At 41.4% G+C, this 22085-nt stretch overlaps 2 protein-coding genes across 6 annotated transcripts in view; one reads left to right on the forward strand and one right to left on the reverse strand.

Annotated features, from left to right (window-relative positions):
• Positions 1-61: 61 nt before the first annotated feature.
• Positions 62-7429, forward strand: Ftsj3 (FtsJ RNA 2'-O-methyltransferase 3). Of its 3 annotated transcripts, XM_047544507.1 has the most exons (21): positions 62-285; positions 438-530; positions 691-796; positions 1133-1179; positions 1287-1366; positions 1787-1886; positions 1980-2174; positions 2256-2371; positions 2476-2580; positions 2665-2765; positions 3001-3081; positions 3169-3318; positions 3430-3565; positions 5035-5216; positions 5371-5491; positions 5575-5855; positions 6123-6208; positions 6289-6388; positions 6490-6673; positions 6756-6850; positions 6946-7429. In XM_047544507.1, the coding sequence occupies exons 2-21, from the start codon at positions 464-466 to the stop codon at positions 7136-7138; spliced, it is 2526 nt and encodes an 841-aa protein (XP_047400463.1). In that variant the 5' UTR covers positions 62-285; positions 438-463; the 3' UTR covers positions 7139-7429. The 3 variants fall into 3 exon arrangements, with proteins under 3 accessions (XP_047400463.1, XP_047400462.1, XP_047400464.1); XM_047544506.1 differs by lacking the exon at positions 62-285 and having other exon boundaries at positions 297-530; XM_047544508.1 differs by lacking the exons at positions 62-285; positions 438-530; positions 691-796; positions 1133-1179; positions 1287-1366 and having other exon boundaries at positions 1787-1893.
• A 110-nt stretch (positions 7430-7539) lies between these two features.
• The window catches only part of Ddx42 (DEAD-box helicase 42), a 38481-nt gene continuing 23935 nt past the window's right edge, over positions 7540-22085 (reverse strand). For all 3 annotated transcript variants that reach the window (XM_047544504.1, XM_047544503.1, XM_047544505.1), the window contains 11 exons: positions 21388-21507; positions 20386-20562; positions 19707-19835; positions 18999-19098; positions 18392-18439; positions 17511-17608; positions 15780-16056; positions 14144-14370; positions 12338-12448; positions 10719-10820; positions 7540-9171 (listed from right to left, as the gene is read on the reverse strand). In XM_047544504.1, the coding sequence (XP_047400460.1) occupies positions 8476-9171; positions 10719-10820; positions 12338-12448; positions 14144-14370; positions 15780-16056; positions 17511-17608; positions 18392-18439; positions 18999-19098; positions 19707-19835; positions 20386-20562; positions 21388-21507 (2085 nt within the window). In that variant the 3' untranslated portion in view covers positions 7540-8475. The remainder of the gene's footprint in view (positions 9172-10718; positions 10821-12337; positions 12449-14143; positions 14371-15779; positions 16057-17510; positions 17609-18391; positions 18440-18998; positions 19099-19706; positions 19836-20385; positions 20563-21387; positions 21508-22085) is intronic.

The following is a 22085-nucleotide window of genomic DNA, read 5'->3' on the forward strand; positions in this document are numbered from 1 at the left end:
GTTCCGGGTCAGTGGGCGGGATGTGAGGCGACATGCGAACCGGAACCCTGATGAGAAGGGCGGTTTCTCGAAGTCAGGAAATTTGTTAGGGAATGTAGACGAAAGAGAACTCCTGGTTGTTGCTTCCTAGAATCTATGTATTTATTTCTTTTAATATGCCTTTCTGGTTCTAACTTTCAACTCGTAATATCTAGGGGCAAAACTTGAAGATTAATGGCCACACTCAAGATGGCGAAAGAGTTGACGCCAGAAACGCAGAGGGCGCAAGCGGAAGCGGAAGTACAAGTACACTTGCTGTCTACATGTGCTGCTGCTGCTGTGAACGGTTCTCGGTTGAGATTTGGGAAACTAGGCGAGGATCGTGGTTGCTACGGGAAGTGGGAAATGGAAGGGGAATTTGTTTAAAAGCTACGTTCCCAACTCTGCTTTCTCCCCAGATTGAGTAACATTCTACCTTTTCATCATGGGCAAGAAGGGCAAAGTTGGAAAGAGTCGGCGGGACAAGTTTTATCATCTGGCAAAGGAGACTGGTGAGTCAGGATTTGCTCTGAGAGACAATGATCCGGATTCTTTTCGTTTTGCCTTTCCGAATATTGGATTCTTTTTCCGCAGAAGTGGTGGTGGATTGTGTAAATGGGGAAGTCCTGGAAAAGTGCTAAGTGAACCTTATTGTTTTGCCACCAACCCCAGGTTACCGTTCCCGCTCTGCTTTCAAGTTGATCCAACTCAATCGCCGCTTTCAGTTCCTGCAGAAAGCCCGAGCCTTGCTGGATCTGTGTGCTGCGCCAGGAGGATGGTGGGTACCACATCCTCTGAAGGCAACCTCCTGGCCCTGGTTGGCTTAAGAATTGTGTTGTTTGAGATCGGGATACGGACCTTTCCGGACCCGCAGTGCAATAATTCCAGCCTAAGATTTCTGTGCACTCTAGAGCATAGGTCTCTTTTAACCTGGGGGGTAAAGTCCGCGAGAGGCCGAGGGTCATTTCTTGATTGTGTAGAAAAGACTTGTAACGTGTATATGACATGTTGGCCACTCCAGAGGAGGTGCCCCTAACAGTGAGGGTGAGAAATCACATAGACAAGAGAGGGAAAGGGATAGTCCTAGGTATTTTAATCTCTGTTCCTTTCATAGGCTCCAGGTGGCTGCTAAGTTTATGCCTGTATCCAGTCTTATTGTGGGTGAGTAACAGGTGACTCTCCTGGGTATTTTAGGGAGTGTGTATGAGGTACCCCTCCTCCTTTCATTGAGGCAGCCCTCTAGAATACTCTGATCTGATTTCTCCCAGGAGTGGACTTGGTTCCAATCAAGCCTCTCCCCAATGTGGTGACTCTCCAGGAGGACATCACTACAGAACGATGTAGGCAGGTAATAGGAATCTCTCTCTCTCCCTGTCCCTTTATATGCAAACATCCACATCCTTCAACTCCCTCTAAAGTCATTTTTTTTTTTCCTGTTTATTATGCTTTGAGCAAGTACCCACATGACATCTCTGACAGACCCATGACAATCCCAGTGTCTACTCCTGTCTTAGAGTTGGGGATGAAGGTGATTGGAATTGGGGAAGGGCAGACTTTAGTGAAGTGCTTTCAAGTGAACTGTTATACTTAGCTTTCATAACGATGGAGATGTGTTAGTTTGTTTTCTGTTATATCCCCCAGTGTCTGGCACAGGATCTGGGCCATGGAGGACACTTAGTAAATAATTGGATGATAGGTGGTAAGCTGGGAACTGAATTCTTAGCTACGTCTTTGTTTCTGTTGCCACAATCTCTTTGCTTTTGCATAGGCCCTGAGGAAGGAGCTGAAGACCTGGAAGGTTGATGTTGTACTCAATGACGGGGCCCCCAATGTTGGGGCCAGCTGGGTCCATGATGCTTACTCACAAGGTGCAGGGTGTGTGGGCTTGGAGATGAGAGTGGGGGTGGAGGTGGTATACTTGCAGGTCACCCAGGTCCTCACTGACTGTCTCTGTCCCATAGCCCACTTGACACTGATGGCTCTGCGTCTGGCTTGTGATTTTTTGGCCCGTGGTGGCTGCTTCATCACAAAGGTTTTCCGTTCTCGTGATTATCAACCCTTGCTGTGGATATTCCAGCAGCTGTTCCGTCGGGTCCAAGCCACCAAGCCCCAAGCTTCTCGCCATGAATCTGCAGAAATCTTTGTAGTCTGCCAGGGTAAGCATTATTTCCTTCTTAATCTTGATCCAGTCTTCTAACTACTAAACCACATTTTGAAATATGTCATAATCGTTTTAGGATTTCTGGCTCCTGACAAGGTTGATAGTAAATTCTTCGATCCCAAGTTTGCCTTCAAGGAGGTTGAAGTTCAGGCTAAGACTGTTACTGAGTTGGTGTCCAAGAAGAAGCCAAAGGTGTGTCTGGGGAAGGGGGCCACAGGTCCTAGAACTCTGGGGAGGCTGTGCCCTATGAGTCATTCAGATACCTCAGAAACAACCACCCACCCATTTTTCTTAAGGCTGAAGGCTATGCTGAAGGTGACCTTACTCTTTATCACCGTACTTCAGTCACTGACTTCCTGCGAGCTGCCAACCCTGTTGACTTCCTCTCCAAGGCCAGCGAAGTGAGTTTTCAAACTCAAGAAACGTAAGGGAACTCTAGTCACAGGACCTGAGAATCTCCCCTGACTCCTTTTCCTCCCAAATAGATTTCAATAGATGATGAAGAGTTGGCACAACATCCAGCCACCACTGAGGACATACAGGCATGCTGTCAGGACATCAGAGTGCTGGGGCGCAAGGAACTCAGGTATACAGTGTGGTGGGTATTGGGACCAGGAGCCCTGAGGACTGGAAAGGGTCTTTCTCTGAAGGCCATGATATTGGATCTCTGGGAAAAGTGTGCTCTTGTGCTGGAGGTTTGTGGCTGAGACGTGAGCCTTAGCATTTATGTGGCTGAAGTCTAAAAATTAAATAGTGGGTTGAAAATAGAAGAGGGGACAAGAACAAAGGAAGAGATGATAATATGAGTATTTCTGGGACAGGTCACTACTGAACTGGAGAACAAAACTTCGTCGATATGTGGCCAAGAAACTGAAAGAGCAAGCAAAGGCACTAGACATCAGGTGAGGTGGGAACTAAATCAAGATAGCTGTTCTGGGTGTTGGAGGACGTGTCTGGGAAAATAACAACTCCTTGGACTGTTTTGTCAGCCTCAGCTCAGGAGAGGAAGAAGAAGGTGAGGAAGAGGAGGAGTCAATAGGTGGAACCACAAGGCAGCCCTCTAAGGAGGAGGAGGAGGAGGAGCAACTAAACCAGACCCTGGCAGAGATGAAAGCCCAGGAGGTAGCAGAATTAAAGAGGTGAGGGGCATTCTAATACACAGTCCCTCAGTGCCTGAAGGTGGAAGTGGAAGGCATAGATAAGGAATCTTCAGAACCCAACAGGTTTAATGTCTCAACCCATCCCTTCAGGAAGAAAAAGAAATTGCTACGTGAGCAGAGAAAACAGCGGGAACGAGTAGAGCTGAAGATGGATCTGCCTGGGGTTTCCATTGCAGATGAGGGAGAGACAGGCATGTTTTCCCTGCGCACCATTCGGGGTCACCAGGTGAGGTGGGGTTGAGTGTAGAGATTGAGGAAACAACGGTCAGTTTGTGTATCTGGAGGTGGGAGGCATTGGGTAAGTGTACTGAATGATTACAGGCTTTGGTTGCTGACTGCACCTGTAAAGACTTGGTAGGCAGGAGGAGATGGGATAAAATTAGAACCACATGAACACAAGAGGATGGGAAGAAGCTTACAGTGATGAAAAGAGGAAGATTTGTGTCTTATAGATTTATGGTTCTGAATGAGATTATTAGGACCAAGAGTTCAGGTTATATTAGATGCAGCCCCAGGGCATTTGGGTGACCAGCACAGATGAAGACAGGGTGTCCCTCAACAGAAAACAACATTCTTCATTGTTACCAAGTTAGCACCTCATGTTAGACTGCTGGGTGGTGTTATGTCATGTACTGAAGCACAAGCTTTTTCTGATTAAAAACTGTCACAGCAAAACAAGTTTTTGTGACTTTTTTGCGGACATGTCACAATCCAGGTCAGCTTTGTTGCACAGGAAAGGCAGTAGAGCCTGCCCTAGAGCAGACTTAACTTAGCTTAGGCTTAACTTAGACTCAGTTCCAGATCCACCAGTTGAACTATGTGACTCTGAGCTCACTCCCATCTTCCTTCTTTTTGCATCAGTTTCCTCATCTGTACATAATAGAAGAATATGTTAGTGTTTTAGTGAGGAAGTTTTTTTTTTTTTTTTTTTTTTTTAAAAACATGGTTAGGTACAATCCCTGTTGTGGTAAACACTGAAGAAATAATAGCCATTTGCCATGATTAAAATAGATTTTGGTGTGATGATACATATCTGTACCCTGGCTACTTAGGAGGCTGAGGCAGGAGGATTGCCAAGTTCCAGGCTAGTCTGGGCAACTTAGCAAAACTCTGTCTCAAAAATAAAAAGGACTGGGGACATAGGTCAGTGATAGAGTGCCCCAGGTCCAATCCCCAATAACACACACAAAAAATTTTGAGGTTCTGATGTTCGAAGTGAAACAGTTCTTTTGACATATTGTCTGGGCTGCTTTTCTCAGTGGAATCAAAGTGTAGATGTATTCTCAGGTTATTCAAGTACCTTCTGAGAAGGTTTTTGTTTTTTGTTTTGCAATGCTGGGAATTGAACTTCGGGGTGCCCTACCACTGAGCTTCATCCCCTGCCCTTTTGAGGCAGGGTCTTGCTAAGTTGATAGACTGACCTGGAACTTGTGAGCCTCCTCCTTCAGCCTCCCAAGTTGCTAGATATACAGGGCGCATCGCTGCACTCAGGAAGAAAGTGATTTTTAAACCAATGACTGGGACTGGACCTGAGTGGGATTTAGACAGGCCACTAACATCCCAGGGTCATAGCTACCCTATTTGTGAAAGCAGATAGCGTAATTGCATTCCTTGTGTTGCTGAGGATGAACCAAGATATTGGAAGTGAGAAAAAGCACTGTATTTCCTCTGAGCATTTGATTTGTTTCTCTTCAGTTGTTAGAGAAAGTAACACAAGGTGACATGAGTGCTGCAGACACATTTCTGTCTGACTTGCCAAGGGATGACATCTATGTGTCAGATGCTGAGGAGGAGGAGGATGCATCTCTGGACAGTGACCTGGATTCAGAGGAGTTGGCAGGAATCAGGAGACATCAGGGTCTAAAGGACCCAAAGAGGTAAGGGGTGTGTGTGCCCAAAGGGAGTGTCACCACCCTCAGCTCAATTTCTGAGGCAGAGTCCCTGTGGGAATTGCCAGAGACAAGGGGAGCAAGGCTTCTGGGAATTTGCAGGGGTGCCAGGCCTCCCCCAACTTTCTTTTTGGGTCTGCAGTGTGCAGTTTACTCAAGTAGAAGATAAAGAGGAGGAGGTAGAGGAAGAAAATCCACTGTTGGTACCACTGGAGGAAAAGACAGTGCTGCAGGAAGAGCAAGCCAACTTGTGGTTCTCAAAGGTAAGAGGAAGCTGGGAGCAAGAAGGTTGATGCAATACTAGAATTCCCAGGGATAAAGGTAGCTGAAAATCCCTCTACCACAGGATGGCTTCAGTGGGCTGGAGGATGATGCTGATGAGGCCCTGGAAATCAGTCAGGCCCAACTGTTATATGAGAGCCGCCGGAAGGGGCAGCAGCAAGAATACCAGCAGCAGCAGCAGCCACCACCTTCCAGTTTGAAGACCCCAAGGAAGTCTCCCCAATACCAGGATGAGATCCCTAAAGGGACAAAGACTCCCTCAGGAACAGAAAGTGCCACTCATCCTGGAGGGGAAGAAAATGGCAGCTCAGAGAGTGATAGCAGTAGCAGTGAGGATGAAGAGCGGTGAGTGGGTACAGCTGATGGGAAACGGAGTGAAGTAGAGGCAGTGGTGTGAATCATTTCTCTAATTTGGGCAGTTCCTATAACCTTGGCTATAGATTGGTAGCTTTAAAAGTACTAGTGTTTCTGACTTAACTGGCAAGGGCACAATCTGAATGGCAGAATTTCTGCAAGTTCTTTAAGTGGTTTTTGGTAGTAAGCAGAGATGAGGTGCAGTGTGGTCTGCATGGCACTAGAGAGGGTAGAATATAGTCCTTCCATCTTCCACAGTTGTGAATCATCACGTGGTAAGAAGCGAAGCCGTGGACCTAAGTCAGATGACAGCGGGTTTGAGATAGTGCCTATCGAGGACCCAGGTGAGAGCTCTGTACGCAGTGGAATGAGACCAGTGGGAACCTGTTGGGAATCAGGGTTTGACTTTTGTCCTTCCCTCTAGTGAAACATCGGATTCTAGATCCTGAAGGCCTTGCTTTAGGTGCTGTTATTGCCTCTTCCAAAAAGGCCAAGAGAGACCTTATAGACAACTCCTTCAACCGGTAAGGGGGGGACAGAAAATAATCAGGTATGGTGGGTTATGTGGATGATTTCTTCCTAAAGCCTGAAGTGGTTGGTTAATGGACTGATGTACTTTGCTCAGGTATGCATTTAATGAAGATGAGGGGGAGCTTCCAGAGTGGTTTGTGCAGGAAGAGAAACAGCACCGGATAAGGCAATTGCCTGTTGATAAGAAAGAGGTGGAGTATTACCGAAAACGTTGGCGGGAAATCAATGCACGTCCCATCAAGAAAGTGGCTGAGGCCAAGGCCAGAAAGAAACGGAGGGTAAGTGGTGGGGGGTTGCCTGAGGTTAGGTGTGGGTAGAGCATGGGGGGTGAAAGGTCACCTGACAGAGGTTCCATCCCAGATGCTGAAGAAGTTGGAGCAGACCAAGAAGAAGGCAGAAGCTGTGGTGAACACAGTGGACATCTCAGAACGAGAAAAGGTGGCGCAGCTAAGAAGGTAACTGGGGGAATACATGCACAGAGGCATAATAGGGTAAAAAAAAAAAACAGCAAAAAAGCAGACCTCTAACCCATCTGCTTTCCCCTTTGTAGTCTCTACAAGAAGGCTGGGCTTGGCAAGGAGAAACGCCAAGTCACCTATGTTGTAGCTAAAAAAGGTGTGGGCCGCAAGGTGAGGCGGCCAGCTGGAGTTAGAGGTCATTTCAAGGTGGTGGACTCCAGGATGAAGAAAGATCAGCGAGCACAACAACGTAAAGAGCAGAAGAAAAAACAGAAGCGGAAATGAGTAGAGCTACCTGTCTTCTGGGAAGATTATAAAACTGAGGAAAGAGAAGGGGTAGCTCACTCTGGCCTTGATACCAGCCCTGCTGTAGTACCCACAGCTCCACAGTGGCCTCTAGTGGCTAAAGGATGTTCTCTCATGAAAGCAGTAACTTTTCTGTTGCTCTGACAGACTCCACACTTCCATGGTGGAGTTCAGCATTGGTCATGTTTGTCATAGCCTATTCTTGGGCATGTGGGCATCTTGAGTTCTGAATAAAAACCGAAATGATAGAAGAGGTATCTTTTCTGACAGTTTAATAAATTCCCATATCTGAGTGTTCCCACCATCCCCACTACACTGTGCCAAGTCATAATTTAATATGCACCATTACTGTAAGGTAGAAATGACAAACAATCCGCAGATCCCAGTAGTAAAACGTTTACTAGAGAGCAAGCAGAGAGGAATGCACATCTTAAAGAAACCTTCACAAAGTCACAAAATTCAAAGTTTGTATATTTCTTTTCCTTTTATAAACAAGATAGAACAAAAATCATCAAAATCATTTCAGCAAAAGACATTTCTACCACTGGGGCAAGTTTAAAAAAAAAAATACAATGAAATAGGAGAAGACATTTTAAAAGCTGTTGAGTTTGTTTTTTTAATTTTAAATTTAGCAACACCTCAGACGTGGAGCAATCCTGGAACCCTTTCCAGGAGCAATCACTTCCCTTCAATCATAATGGCTCTGGAAATCTCAAAGCCTAGGTCTGGAAGGCTGCCTCTTCCTACATGTCTCAGGGCTGTATACAAACCTGGCTATAGGGGACCTGAGTGTCAACTCTTGTTTGGAATTGGGCATCTCCCTCTCACGAATGTCTGGAAGCACCAAATTGCTTCCCAAACATCCCTAACAACTCAATGGACTGAGTTTGCAGACACAAACTCCTAAAAAGGGGACTGCCTGGCCACATAGCTAAGAAAAAGAAATTCAATTTATAGATGTTTATAAGGTGACATTTTAGTAAAAAATAGAAGCTACTTATATAAACCTAGAGTGAGTTTTGTGCCCTACAAGGCCCTTTTCTCTGAAAGTACCTTCCACTTATCCTCAAGAAACTCACCCAGAGCCAAAAGAAGCTACCCAGTTCTCACTGCTTGCTGGGACCAAAACAGCTTCCCAAGAAAACATCTGAACGATTGTTCAGATGAAGGTGTAATGTCTCTGCACTCCAGCTCTCCACTAAGGGCAGGGGGTCCTTACACCTTGGGCCCTAACACAGCCCTGAGACACCTAGTTACCAAAATCTCTCTAAAAATAAAATTAAAGACAACTGATTTCACGCTATAGCACATACATTCTAACTGTCCCATCTACTTTTCTTGCGCTTGGGTGGCTCAGGGACAGCAAAACCATCTGCTGTCTTATCTGTCTTGCTGTCCACCTTGTCCACCTTGCTGCTGTCCACCTTGGGGTCCACCTTGCTTTCACGATTACAACCTTCTTTCCTGCTTTCTCCATTCCGACCATCATTTGCACTCCGGCTCTCCCCATGCCGGCCTGTGCTTCCTCCATGCCTGTTCTCTCCGTGCCGATGGCCATCAGTATGGCGGCTGCTGCTGCTTTCTGGGTAGCGGTATCCATCTCCATGGCGACCACCATCTCCGTGACGTGGACTATCACCATGCCGATTGCTACTCTCTCCGTGACTATGACGGCCACCACCCCGGTTCTCAGTATATCTCTCTCTTTTCCCATTGCCACTCCCAATTCCTTCTCGGCTGATGTTTCCTGAAGCTGTGTTGTTGACTCCCTGGGCTCCGACAGAAGGGTAGGTCACTGGAGCACTGCTGATGTTCCCTGTATTGCCAAAACCTGGGATGCTCTTGGCAGCACTGGTGATGGGGTTGTCAGGACTGTTATGGCCCTGCTGTGCTGAATTAGTTGGAACAGAATTCAAGCTCCCTGCACTAGTCCATCCACTTGCCCCAGCAGCAGAGCTTCCAGCCTTCTGATTACTTAAACTGGCCGCAACAAAGTGACTCTTGTACTGTGACTGAAAGAAAGACATCAGTAGTAGTTATGTTAACAAATTCAAGAAACGAGTATACATATAAATTTGACAATGATTACACAGAAATTAGCTATCCAGGCACTGTGACTTTTGTATCCTGATAGCCCCCATAGCACAGGCCCTTTTGATCTTGTGCTGTAAAGACAGTTAGTTTTGTGGAGAGATGAACCTAAATGTATCAACATATATTGCCTGACAGGCTAGAATAAAGCCTTTTGTGTTTATAGCAATTCAACATATTTATGGTCTGCAATCTGCTATTTACAATTCAAAAACACCAAAAAGTTCTAAAAACAAAAAACACTTTTTAAAAAGTTTCACAGCAATGGGCTGGGAATGCAGATTAGAAATAGATCTAAAACGTGCAACACGGGGGCTGGGGAGATAGCTCAGCCGGTAGAGTGCTTGCTTTGCATGCACAAGGTCCTGGGTTCGATCCCCAGTCCCGAAAAAACCAAACAAACAAACAAACAAAAAACAACAGTTAAAATGTGCAACGCCATGGGTTTAATCCCCAGCACCATACTCAATCCCAAATAACTTGGGAGGCTTGCAAGTTTAAGGTCAGTTTCAGCAACTTAAGGAGACCCTATCTTAAAAGGACTAGGGATGTAGTTCAGTGGTAAAGCAACAAAGGGTTAAACCCCCAATTACCGCCCCCCCCAAAAAAAAGGTGACAGCAAAACCTAACTTGAACTGACTGAAGGCTATTATTTAGTTTCTATTTATTTAGCTTAGTATGACTATTTTGCTTCAGACATGAGACTGATTATAGAAGATGTGGCTATAGACCCTGTTGGTGTGACAATATGTGTACTATGTATCACATTGTTTCTCAAATCTGAAAAATAAATCCTAGATTCATAAACAAGGGTTTCTGAATTCCTCTATTAATGAAAAACAGAAGAAAAAAAATTATGAGACCAAACTGGAACTATCTGTCTGAAGACAAATTAAATATGTAAATTAAAGCCCAGTCAATCAGATGCCAGCTTGATAAGTGGAAGGGCAAGTATGGAAGAGGTAAGTTCATAAGAAAGCTGAGCACGGTTACACATGCCTGTGATCCCAGCTACTAGGGGGGCTAAGGTGAGTGGATCATTTGAAACCAGTATGGGCAACACAGTGAGACACTATTTAAAAAAAGAAAAGAAGGTGTGGAGTTCATAAAAGATGAATAGCATCAAACTGGTTGTAGCCAAAAACATTGCAATTACTCAACCAGTCTGCAAAAGTCTTAGAGGTCAGTAACACCACAGGCTGTAGAGAAAAGGACAAACCCTGTTGCAGTAGTACAGTAGTCCCAGACTCCAGCTAGGACAGATTCAGATGACTAGCACAAGGGGTTTAGCTCTACACTTAGATCTCCAGGTAAGGTACTGTTAAGTTTAATGTGCAATCCAAGCAATGAGAAGGCCTTAATTCCACATGAAGCCTACAAGCTCAGCTATCACCTCAGAAAAAGTAGGCCCCTTCATCACTGCTTAGGAGTTACTACTGAAAGGTGTAAATGGGCTGGGAATGCAGACCTGGAAAGCTGCTTTCATTGCTGTCAGTCGATCTCCCATGGCTCCTGTGGAGGGTTTATAGGCCTCATAATTGCTCATTACATTGTTGTTATTTCCTCGGTCCTAAGAAAATAAACATATCCATGAGAATGGAAAAACAGATGGAAAAGCAGACTGCCACAGAGTGGGCCTCATTATACCGAAAACTCTAAAAAGAGGGCTGCAAGGGGAACTGGATATTTTTAAAATTACTTAACACTTTGTGAGAAAAGGTGCAGTAACAAAAAGTCATTTAAAAAAGTTTGTACCCTTCAACCCAGTAATTCTATTTCTACAAATTAACCCTAATAGTCAGAAATGTCCATCAGATCATGCCCAAAGTTGATTAGTTATTTATACATTCAATTCAATAAAAATTATGTAAAAGATGAAAAGTCACCAGTATAGCATATTTTACAATGTTTAGGCTCTGAATCAAGGCCATTAAGAGTCTGAATTTCTATTTCAATACTTACCCAGTGTGTAACTTTGGGCACCTCAGTTTTATTATCTGAATGTTTACGTTGGGTTGAAGATTAATACTTAGAATGGCCCTGGCACAGATAAAGTGCTCAATAACTATTAGCTATCACTATTATTAATTATCATCATTACTGTGGGAAAAAAAAGAGTATTTATATATCAAAGATGCCAGGTTAACTATAATGTTCCAGAAAAGTATACTGGCAGCTTTCTTCCATAGCTTAGGGATCAACAAGACATAAATTGGGCTGGGGATATAGCTTAGTTGGTAGAGTGCTTGCCTGGCATGCACAAGGCCCTGGGTTCAATTCTCAGCACCACCAATAAGGAAAAAAAAAAAAAAAAAAAAAAAAAAAAAAGACATGAATCAGATGCCAGGTCTACTAGCGCATATCTAGAGTCCTGGCCAATCAGGAGAGGAGGTCAGGAGGCTGGGGTGGGAGCACTGCTTGAGCTTGCCAGCTCAAAATGAGTCAGGTACAGATGGCACGTGCCTTTAGTCCCAGCTACTTGGGAGGTTAAGGCAGTATGAATGGCAACATTGCAAGACCCCCATCTCCAGGGGGTGGGGGAGGGCTGGGGGAAAAACAAAACCACCAGGCAATTAAGCCAGTAAGGGGGTGTTCTAGCTAACTGGTTTGGGAGAAAAGCTAACCCCTACCCCTCTAATGCAATTTCCCAGAGCACAGGATCATTTCTGACAAGATACAGCTAGAGATTATACACTGACTCTCTGGCAATGTTTTCCTAACAGCAGACTGTAAGCCATTGTTGGAGGGATTGTAAAAACAGACCCCATCTCCAGAATTTGAGTCACCAAGTCTGTGGTGGAAGATGAGTCTATGTTCTACTGGTCTAGGGACTACAATTTGAGAACCACTGCAAATCTAGACTAATTTCCTGAGCAAAGCTGATCAGCCAAGTACACATAGATGATTCTTCAATAGTAAGTTTTGTTATGAGCCAGCACTGCATTGACTTCAACCAACAGATTAAATAAATGCTACCTGCCAGGCAAGATTCTGAACTCTGAGGCTTTTTAAGGTAAATCAGAATAGTCCTACCATCATTTAAGGCATGGAACTGATTCTAAGAGCACTACTGCAATCTGAACTCACCGTGTTCTCAGAGCCTAGGCCAGGTCGCTCCCTATAGCCTAGGCCTCCTCCACCAATGTTCAGCTTTTTGCCTTTCCCTCCTTTGAAGCGGGATTTCCGAAACCACGCATTCTGCATTGAACACAATTCAAGGTTAAGCCAGTGGAGGGAGAGAAGCCCAGAGGAAGAGGACAAGGTCAAAGAGGAAATTAAGGTGAGGGAAGAAGTCTTTGTCTATTCGTTTATGGCAAGGAAGACAGTGTTCATAGGACCCACAGCCTGGCTGTTTTTAGTAGTTTAATCTACCAAATTTGTTAGGAGGTTTAGATTTACATTTATATTCTAAGGCTTCCTTTACTGTTCCTTCCATCAAGGCCTCCTGGAAGGGAAGTGATTAAGTAAGCTTTAAAAGCAGAGTAGTCACTTTGGCCACTTCTAAACTCCTAAAGGATACTGAATTATTATTTGTTTGTTTTTGTTTCTCAAACAACCTATACGTTCTATTGACATAAACATTTAGAGCTTAATTTTATAGAACTGGTTGGTTGAGCAGTGAAGGAAAAAAAAAAAAAGTAGGTTCATCTGGCTTATTCAACTCTAGGAACAGACTCCCAGGAAGTACTAGTAACCACACAACTGAAAATTTTATTTACCCACTATCTTAAAGTTTTCACTGAACTTGATCACAGCCAGAAAACTGTTCACTACACTCATTCACAGTCACTTAAGAATACAAACATCTATGGGAGGTTAAAGCTTTATGTGACATTCATACATTATTAAAAAAGTAGAGTACTTGAGGGGTAGACAGGACTGAGAAAAATGCTGAGCAAAGAAAGCATGAAATGCAAAAGGAAATGTTAAGAAAAAATCAAAGACAAAATGTACCCAGTTCAAATTTTTAGTTTAGCACTGGCTCTCTCCCCCAAGGAAATGGGAAAAGTACTATTTGCCTCCTCTCTCCTGCACTCTCCTTTACTCTAGGATCAGAAATGTAGGTAGTGCCAAACTAAAAGTGCAGTACTCAGGCTAACACAGCTGTGGGCTGGCCCACAAATCTAACAAAGACTTAAATTAAAACAGTTCCCAATATCAGAACTTGTTCTAAACCCATCTGTAACTTGGGAGCTACATGTATTAAGATGACTCAAAGTTTTGATTTGGCATAACGCCTCACTGGGTTTTGGACTGGGACATCTCTGAAAGAGGGCAATCAGCATGTGGTCAAAGGTCTCAGATCTCAGCCTGTAAGAAGTACCACACAATTGTTTTCTTAAAGACACCATCCAGGGCTGGGGTTATAGCTTAGTGGTAGAGCACCTGCCTTGCACATGTGAGGCGCTGGGTTCAATCCTCAGCACCACATAAAAATAAATAAAATAAAGGCACCGAGTCCATCTACAAGAAATCAAAACACAAAACAAAAAAAATCCACATTAAAAAAAAAAAAAAAAAAAAAGACACCATCCATTTTAGCCCTCCAAAAGAGAAGCCATTTTGGGTTTTCTTTTTTTGCAGGGGCAGGGAGGGGGTAGCATCAAGAGAGCAGATATCACTCATAAGTGTACCATGGGCTAAGTAGGTAGAAATTACAAGGACAGATTTTAGCACAAAGCAAGGAGTAGCTTTTCAACACTTTTCAACACAGATGTTGTCAAAAGGACAGGATGAGCCAATAGACCAGATGAACTTTAATATTCCACAATTCCAATCTGTACCTTGTAACCCATTTTCTTCCCAACTGTCTATATTACCTTCCTTGCCTGCTGGAATTCAACTTAGCTGTTGAACAATCTGAGGCAACGTGACGTGTGCCCAGTCCCTCACCTGCATTGCCAGATCTAGAAGTTCCTTCGAAACGTGTTGATTGGCTCCTTCCAAGTTCCGGACAAGGTCACCAGCAAAATTGCTGTCCTTAGGGGTCAATAGGGTATAGGCTACACCTTTCTCGCCCGCTCTTCCTGTGCGGCCAATCCTATGAGTATGGGTATCAATGTCTCGTGCCACATCATAGTTGATGACAGTCTTAATTGAAGGAATGTCCAGACCACGGGCTGAAAAAAAAAAAAAAGCAACCAAATTCTTATATTCTTCACCTGGAGTCAAAAGATCAAAGTAACTAAAAATGCTTGAGCTCTAAGAAATTAATTTCCCTTATTTAGGCAGAGTGAATGGGTTTGGTGAGCTGTAGTACAGGCACATAAGTTACCCTCTAGAACAAATGGGACCCCCACAGATTCAATGATGCTAGGCCATCTAGTGTAATGGTTTATCTTTTGTCATCAATAACCTGCCAAACACTCACTCTTTTTTTTTTTTTTTTTTTTTGGTGATGCTACAGATTGAACTCAAGGACTCACACATGCTAGGCAAGTACTTTGCCATTGAGCCACATCCCTGCCAACACTCTCTCTTTTCACCAGATTCTGTAAAAAAAATTAAACTGACATCGAATGTGTTTTTTGGAGATAGGGTCTTACTATTTTGCATAGGCTGGCCTCAAACAATCCTCCTTCCTCAGCCTCCAGAGTAGCTGAGACTGTAGGAATACGCCACTATACCCAGGATCAAATGTATCTTAAAGCTGAGCATTTTCTCTCCTGAGAGAAAAAGACCTGTTTTTAGGGTAGCTAATAAAATAGCAGAAAAAAGTGAAAGATCATATACTCCAGCTGGGTGTGGGGTGTATGACTATAATCCTAGTGGCTTGGGAGGCTGAGGTGGAGGATTGCAAGTTTGAGACCAGACTCAGCAATTTAGCGAGTCTCTAAGAAGTGAGACTCTGTTTCAAAACAAAAATTTTTAAAAGTGCTAGAGATGTGGCTGTTGAATGGCTAAGTGCCCTTGGGTTCAATCCCTGGTACCCACCACCTCACCCTTGGCGCCCCCCACACCCCCCAAAAAAATCACACTCCAAAAACTTTTCTGATTTTGTTTTTTTGAACTAGGAATCAAAGTATTGATCTCAGGAGCAATTTACCACTGAACCACATCTCTACTGTTTTTTTTTTTCTATTTAGAGACAGTGTCTCGCTGAGTTGCTTTGGCCTAGATAAGCTGCTGAGGATGGATTTGAACTTGAGATCCTCTTGCTATACCCTCCCAAGCTGCTGGGATTACAGGTGTGTACCCCCTGCTACTTTTCTGATCTTGACTGAAGTATGCCCAACTAATAACGATCAATGTAAGATACCTACTATATTCAGACACACAAAAAGGGAAAAACCTTTTTTTCCCCAAGTGTCTTCTAGTTGTAGGGCCACTGTGTTCAGAGAGACACTAAGTGAAAAGTGGTATCCAGAACTCCAGGTTGTGATCACCATGCTGAAATGCTGCTCTGCAGGGTGAAGCCAGTCAGGCTAGTTGAGTTTTTCAGCCTGGTCAGATGATACAGGTCTCAAAACAAAGTAAGACAGCACCCTCAGAGCAACTGGTTACAGTTACTGTGAAACTTATACTCTACCTGCAACATCTGTGGCCACCAGGACTGGGATGTCCTTTTTCTTGAAGTCTGAAATGACCTTGTTTCTTTCACTCTGATCCATGTCTCCATGGAGCAACCCAAGATTATGACCCTCCTGCTTAAGGTTATTGGCTAGCTCTTCAGCATTGGCTTTTTTAGTAACAAACAGGAGGACACTCCCTGAAGAAGTAAATTCCACCAGACGCCGGGTAAGCCAGTTCCATTTACTAGGCCCAGAATGGAGAATCTCCACAATCTGTGTCACATCTTCATTTGCCTGGGAAGGAAGAAACAAAATAGGTGATTGTGACATTGTTGTCTGCATCTGAGGAGTCTTGAATGATCCCTGTTCTCTCTGGGTCTTCCTTAAGCATATCAAGTACAGTTCAAAAGTTACTTCTCTTTACAAATCATCTTGCTCTCCTCCCCCTGTATGTACACATACTTTTTAGTTTGTACATCCCAATTCTTTGCAATACTTTTTTTCATATACCTATTCAGATTATTCCTTATAAAGAAATCTCTTCTGGATCCTTCCCACTCACTGTTCCTAGCACAATTCATACATACACATAGAAGGCACTCAAAAATTAAAACTGTAAAATGTCAAGATGACAACTACACTAAAAATTTCTTGAATAATAAACACAGCAAGAAATAACTATGGTTGGCAACAACTAATGATGTATTTCCAAAAAAAACCAAAAAAACAAAAAAAACTGGTAGAGAAGATTTTAATGTTCCCAAAGTAAAAGAAATGGTAAAATGTTTGAGGAGATGGAAATACCAATTACCCTGATCTGGATACAGTACACTGTATATACACATACACAGACACAGACACACACACACACACATATATATATATATACACACACACTAAAATATGCAGTGCCCTATAAATATATACAATTATTGTTTGATATTATACAAAATATATTTTAAACTGCTGGGCACAGTGGTGCACATATGTAATCCCAGCAATTTAGGATGCTGACATAGGAGGATTGCAAGTTCAAAGCCAGCCTCGGCAACTTAGCAAGGCCCTCAGCAACTGTCTCAAAATAAAAAATAAAAAGGGTGGGGATGTAGATCAGTGGTAAAGCATCCCTGGGTTAAATCTCCAGTACCAAAACAAAAAACAAAAAACAAAAAAACCCATATTACATATACATACCACATACCCACATATTTTTAATACAAAAAAAAAAAAAAAAACCACATGACAAGCAACTTAAGGAATTCTCTGAGCAGCTTAACTGAATTCTGAATTCTAAATTGCAATTCAGAGAAATTTTTTCACATAGGTCATTTGTATAGGTAGGAAATCAAACATTAACTTTTTTCACCAGGTCCATAAGAGACATCCCACTCTATCCTATGCAGACTTCAAATAATCATTTAAAATGATAGTCTTTCAGGTAGACCTTTTTGTTTCTTTAAACCTTTTTAAAAAGAGGTTTATTATGAATTTTTTAAACATTCCAAAACAAGCAAAATGAACAAAATCAAATTCCATGTACCTGTCACTGAGCTTCAACAATTATAACATTTTGCCAATCTTGTCTCATCTAACGAACCCGTGTACTTCAAAGTAAATGTGAAACATGCTGTCTCATTTATAAACATGGCATTTTAATTTTTTTTAATCTCCAGTGAGGAATCAATTTTATGTTTCTATAATATGAGAAATAACCCAGTGGAGTCCCTTCTAGCTCTGCTTAAGGTTACCTCTCCAATATCTCCTTGCACCACTCGAATAGGGTCAATCAGGATATCTCTGGCCAGTTTTTCAATCTTCTTCCGAAAAGTTGCACTGAATAAGAGAGCTAAAAAAGTAAAGTAAATTCTGTTAAAGAAGCAGTACGACTTTATTGAATACCCACTAAGCTTCCTTGACATTCAGAATTTTTTAGCTCTGCCAGGTGGAGCAATACATGCCTGTGATCTCAGTGGCTCAGGAGGCTAAGGCAGGAGGATTGTGAGTTCAAAGCCAGCCTTAGCAATTTATTGAGGCCCTAAGCAACTCAGCAAGACCCTGTCTCTAAATAAAATATAAAAAAGGGCTGGGAGGTGGTTCAGTGGTTAAGCTGCCCCTGGACTCAATTCTAAAAAAAAAAACAAAAAACAAAAAACAAACAAACAAAAAACAACCCAGAATCACTCAGTTGTTTGTTTTTTAAAAAACAAAAATCTATCTGAACTTTTTAAGTTTAGTTAGAAATTGATTCTATAAAGAAAAAAGATTTTCCTTTATTATATTTTTATTACACTTTTAGTCAAAAAATGAGCTGTCAGCATGGTTGAGGAAAAAGGCTTTTGATTTCAAATCAGATCTATATTGTGCAATTTCTACTCACTGATAATACTGTACAAACTAGGGCAAGTCATTCAATTTCCGAGTCTTGGTTTTATCATCTATAAAAATGGGTAGTTATATCCTACAACCTCTCTTAGGTTCTGTTAGCCCAGATAAATGGTCATTTCTGCTCCATGTATGGTTCTAACCAGTATATAAATACTTGGTTTTGCTTCCATAACTGTCCATAAAATAGGCAGGTGTTCATTCTAAGTACAAATGAGGTTTTATAATAAAGCTGCTTCATACATACTCTGTCTGTCAGGACGGACATGACTTGCTATGGATCGAACCTGGTACTCTGGAAGAACAACAGTAAAATTAATATTATAACCCTGTAATACATTTCAAGAGGCCTGGAAAAAGTCATTTTAGTAAAATTCTCATGAGAAGTTGTAGGAATTAAGGAAGCTTTGAAACTCTTAGCCATATCATTTGATAAGAAGCTCCAAAAAACTTGCCCTCCATGAAGCTGAGTTGGGTGGTATCACAATTAGCAAAGATGGTTATTTAGAATTTACAGAGTCTGGAAAAAATCAAGGACTTTGGATGACTTGATATTCACCTACCCAAGAATACTGATCTTGACTTTCACATCAACATCATATGAATAAAAATAACAGAAAATATTCCCCCTCTATACAAGGCAACTTTCAAATTTCCTTGACTCAATCAAGAATAATATACTTCTAAGAAAACTCCAAAAAGTAGCTAAAGTCTCAGTTATCCTCTATAATCTAAACCAATCCAGGAGTATTTTTAGCTTCTCTTATACTTAAAATAATTGGTTAAATCTAGAAAAACATGGAAAAAAACTAGTATGAGGATAGAGACAGAAGAGACTGGTTTTCAAGGCATACCAAATCCCATATCAAACATTCGATCTGCTTCATCAAACACAAGGTAAGAGACTCTTTGAAGATTAGTAGCTTTCTTTTTCACATGATCAATCAGTCGACCCTGTGAAATGCACAAAGTGAATAATAATTATAATTAAAGACATTTACAAGAACTTTCCAAAACTGCATCCCTGGCAAAAGTGCTAATTTTTCAGTCTTAGATAATAATAGATAACAGTCTGACAGTCTGGAACTTTATGTACTATATAGCTCGAGAGAACAGAATTTTAAAAACTCAATTAGATTCTTCCTTTACTTAACCATGGTTTATATTTTGTGGCCAGAACAATCTTTGTAAGGTATTCTTAAATGATATGATTTAAAACCTTATTGATGGGTTCTCATGTTTAGATCACAATCCTCTAGGCAGTTCTAACCAAACTGAGTATCTTTCTAACTCTTGAAGATCTAGTAACCATGATCCATTTCCAAAGAGAGCACAAGAAAAACTATTTGAAATAGAGGGGAACTTGCAGCTGCTAATGTGTATGTTACAGATACTGGATTGCTGTTTAAGTCAACCAATCAAAATCATACTGAAACCAGAGGCTGTCATTCATCAGGATAGTTTTAACCCTGCTCTACCACAATTTGGGGGGAATTCCCTTCAAAACTAACCATGTTTTCCATACGAGAGGCTGAGAAGTCATTTAGACAAGATATACTTACTGGGGTACACACAACAATCTCTGCCCCTTCCTGAAGGGCCTTGGCTTGCTCCCACATGCTCCCGCCTCCATACACAGCCACTGATCGAAGATTATATGCTTTCCCAAACCGCTTACATTCTGCATGGATCTACAAAGTTGTTAATAACATATTAACAAACTGGGACACTAACAAACACCTCTATCACAACCCAAGAGGGAGTTCTGAAAAACACCGAATGGAATAAAGAAAATGAAAACTTAGAACATGGTTTAAAATTTTATTCATAAACTCAAGCTGTCTAAAATCTTGCCTTGATTATTCTTTTAACTTTTCTTCCTGATTCTGCCATTGCCTTTCTATCAAGAAAAATGAATTAACCCTAGAGAAAAACATTGTGAGGTTTTAATACAAACAATTCCCATATTGTAATACCTTTTTTCCCTCAAAAAACAGTAGAAAAGTGTATCTACTTTTAAAGAAAATATGTAACACAGAATACTTTCCAGAAGTTTCCTGGTAGCACAGTAGTGTGAATGTGCTTTATGCCATCAAACTGTACACCTAAAAAAAATGGTCAATTTTGTATGTACTTATCACAATTGAAAAAAAAAAAGTTTCCTGGTTATTCTATCCACTTGATTGGGTAGTCTTTTGCTAATCCACTTTTGGAAGAAGACAACCTATACAAAGCACATACCTGCTGACAAAGCTCCCTAGTAGGACACACAATCACTGCAATTGGTCCATCACCTGGTTCCAATTCCTTCTGGTCCATTATATGAATCAACATAGGCCAGATAAAGGCTGCAGTTTTTCCACTGCCTGTTTTGGCAATACCAATCATGTCTCTACCACTTAATGCCACAGGCACACCCTGGAGAAAAAGTAAAGTATATACACTCTAAAATTTCAATTTTAAAGATGAACTGAAGGAAATCCTGAGGAAGGATAAATTATTATTAGTAACATTTATATCCAAAGAAACAAAAATATCCTGGGCTATGGATACTGACTGCCAAATAGTGAAAAAGGCCTGACATTCCCACAAGCATCTTGATTTATAGGAAAAATCATCATTTTCTTCATGTGGCTCAATCACCATTTACAGAATATAACTACCTACATTTTGTTTGATATGTAGAAATGCAAAATAGCAATTTATAATGGAAGTAACTGCTAAAATTTTAAAAAATGTTCTCCCCTTGAGAAGGTACAGACAATTGTTGAGGAATAAGTGACTCACACCTATGATTGGGAAAGAGAAGATATTAACTTTCAGTAATAAATGAAAGTTTTCAGTTCATGGACAAAGCAATTTCAGTCATTGCTAGTGCTAAATTTGTCTACGCACAAATTTTTTTTTGTAGGACTGTTTCTTCATATCATGCTTTCAAGGTATTTATCAGGCACAAAAGGACATTTCCTGGCCACTTATAATTTCCCAGAGGGGTGAATAATTCACATTTGCTTTCTAATTTTTAAAAAGTTTTAAAAATCCTCTTGGGTTTCATTTATGTCACTGATCACCTTTTAATTAGAGGAAAAGTTAAAGACAAAGCCACAGGAAGTATTTGTACCTTTTATCCATGTCAACATAATTCTGCCTTAAACATTATTTTACTGTCGTAACTTTTTTGTCAACTAAATATTGTTATGAAATATCATTCTTCTTCATTTGTCTTTCATTATGTTTACTTACTTGGCATTGTATTGGAGTGGGTTGTGTGTACTCAGATTTCCGAATCTGATGCATAAGTTGTTCATCAAATCCAAAATGAGCAAAACTACTTCCTGGTCTAGGAGGTGCAGCACCAGAAACCTAGAGATAGAGACAACTCCCAGGAATGACTTGTACTACAATATAAATAGCATTTGAAGTTCAACAACACTTACCTGGATCTAACACTTAGCTTTAGTATGAAAAAGTAAAAACAAATCTGAAGCCAAAAGTATACACTAAAAAGGCAAAACCTCAAACAGAATGAGGACCTCACATAAACACAACTCCCTGAGATAACTGTCACTTGGTTTTAAATGACTAAATACCTAAAAATCTTTAAAATAAAAATTATCTCAAACAAAAAGAAAACCCATTCAAGGAATTGTTAAAAAAAATATTCTTTTTTCCTAGTTTTGCATAAATATTAACGAGGTGGGAGAAAAAAATAAAATAAAATTTACCCAAAACAAAACAAAAATTGCATACAAGCTCAGATTAAGACAAGTATATACCCACTGGTTACAAAAATATAATTTATCACAGCCAAAAGAGTTACTGTATCCCCAAGTGATGTTTCAGTCACTGCCAAGCACTGTTATAACTATGCCCAGGTCAAGAACAGTTTATAATCTCTATTGTGTTTCCAACAGTGCTAACCTTTCAATGATTCCCCAGTG

The sequence above is a fragment of the Sciurus carolinensis genome, chromosome 3, assembly GCF_902686445.1.
Source record: "Sciurus carolinensis chromosome 3, mSciCar1.2, whole genome shotgun sequence".
Classification (NCBI taxonomy): domain Eukaryota; kingdom Metazoa; phylum Chordata; class Mammalia; order Rodentia; family Sciuridae; genus Sciurus; species Sciurus carolinensis.

Coding starts and splice junctions, on each gene's coding strand:
- Ftsj3 (XM_047544507.1), top strand. CDS start 464: ATGGGCAAGAAGGGCAAAGTTGGAAAGAGTCGGCGGGACAAGTTTTAT. Junction 3,319..3,429: donor GAGGTAGCAGAATTAAAGAG/GTGAGGGGCATT, acceptor CCATCCCTTCAG/GAAGAAAAAGAAATTGCTAC. Junction 6,389..6,489: donor ATAGACAACTCCTTCAACCG/GTAAGGGGGGGA, acceptor TACTTTGCTCAG/GTATGCATTTAATGAAGATG.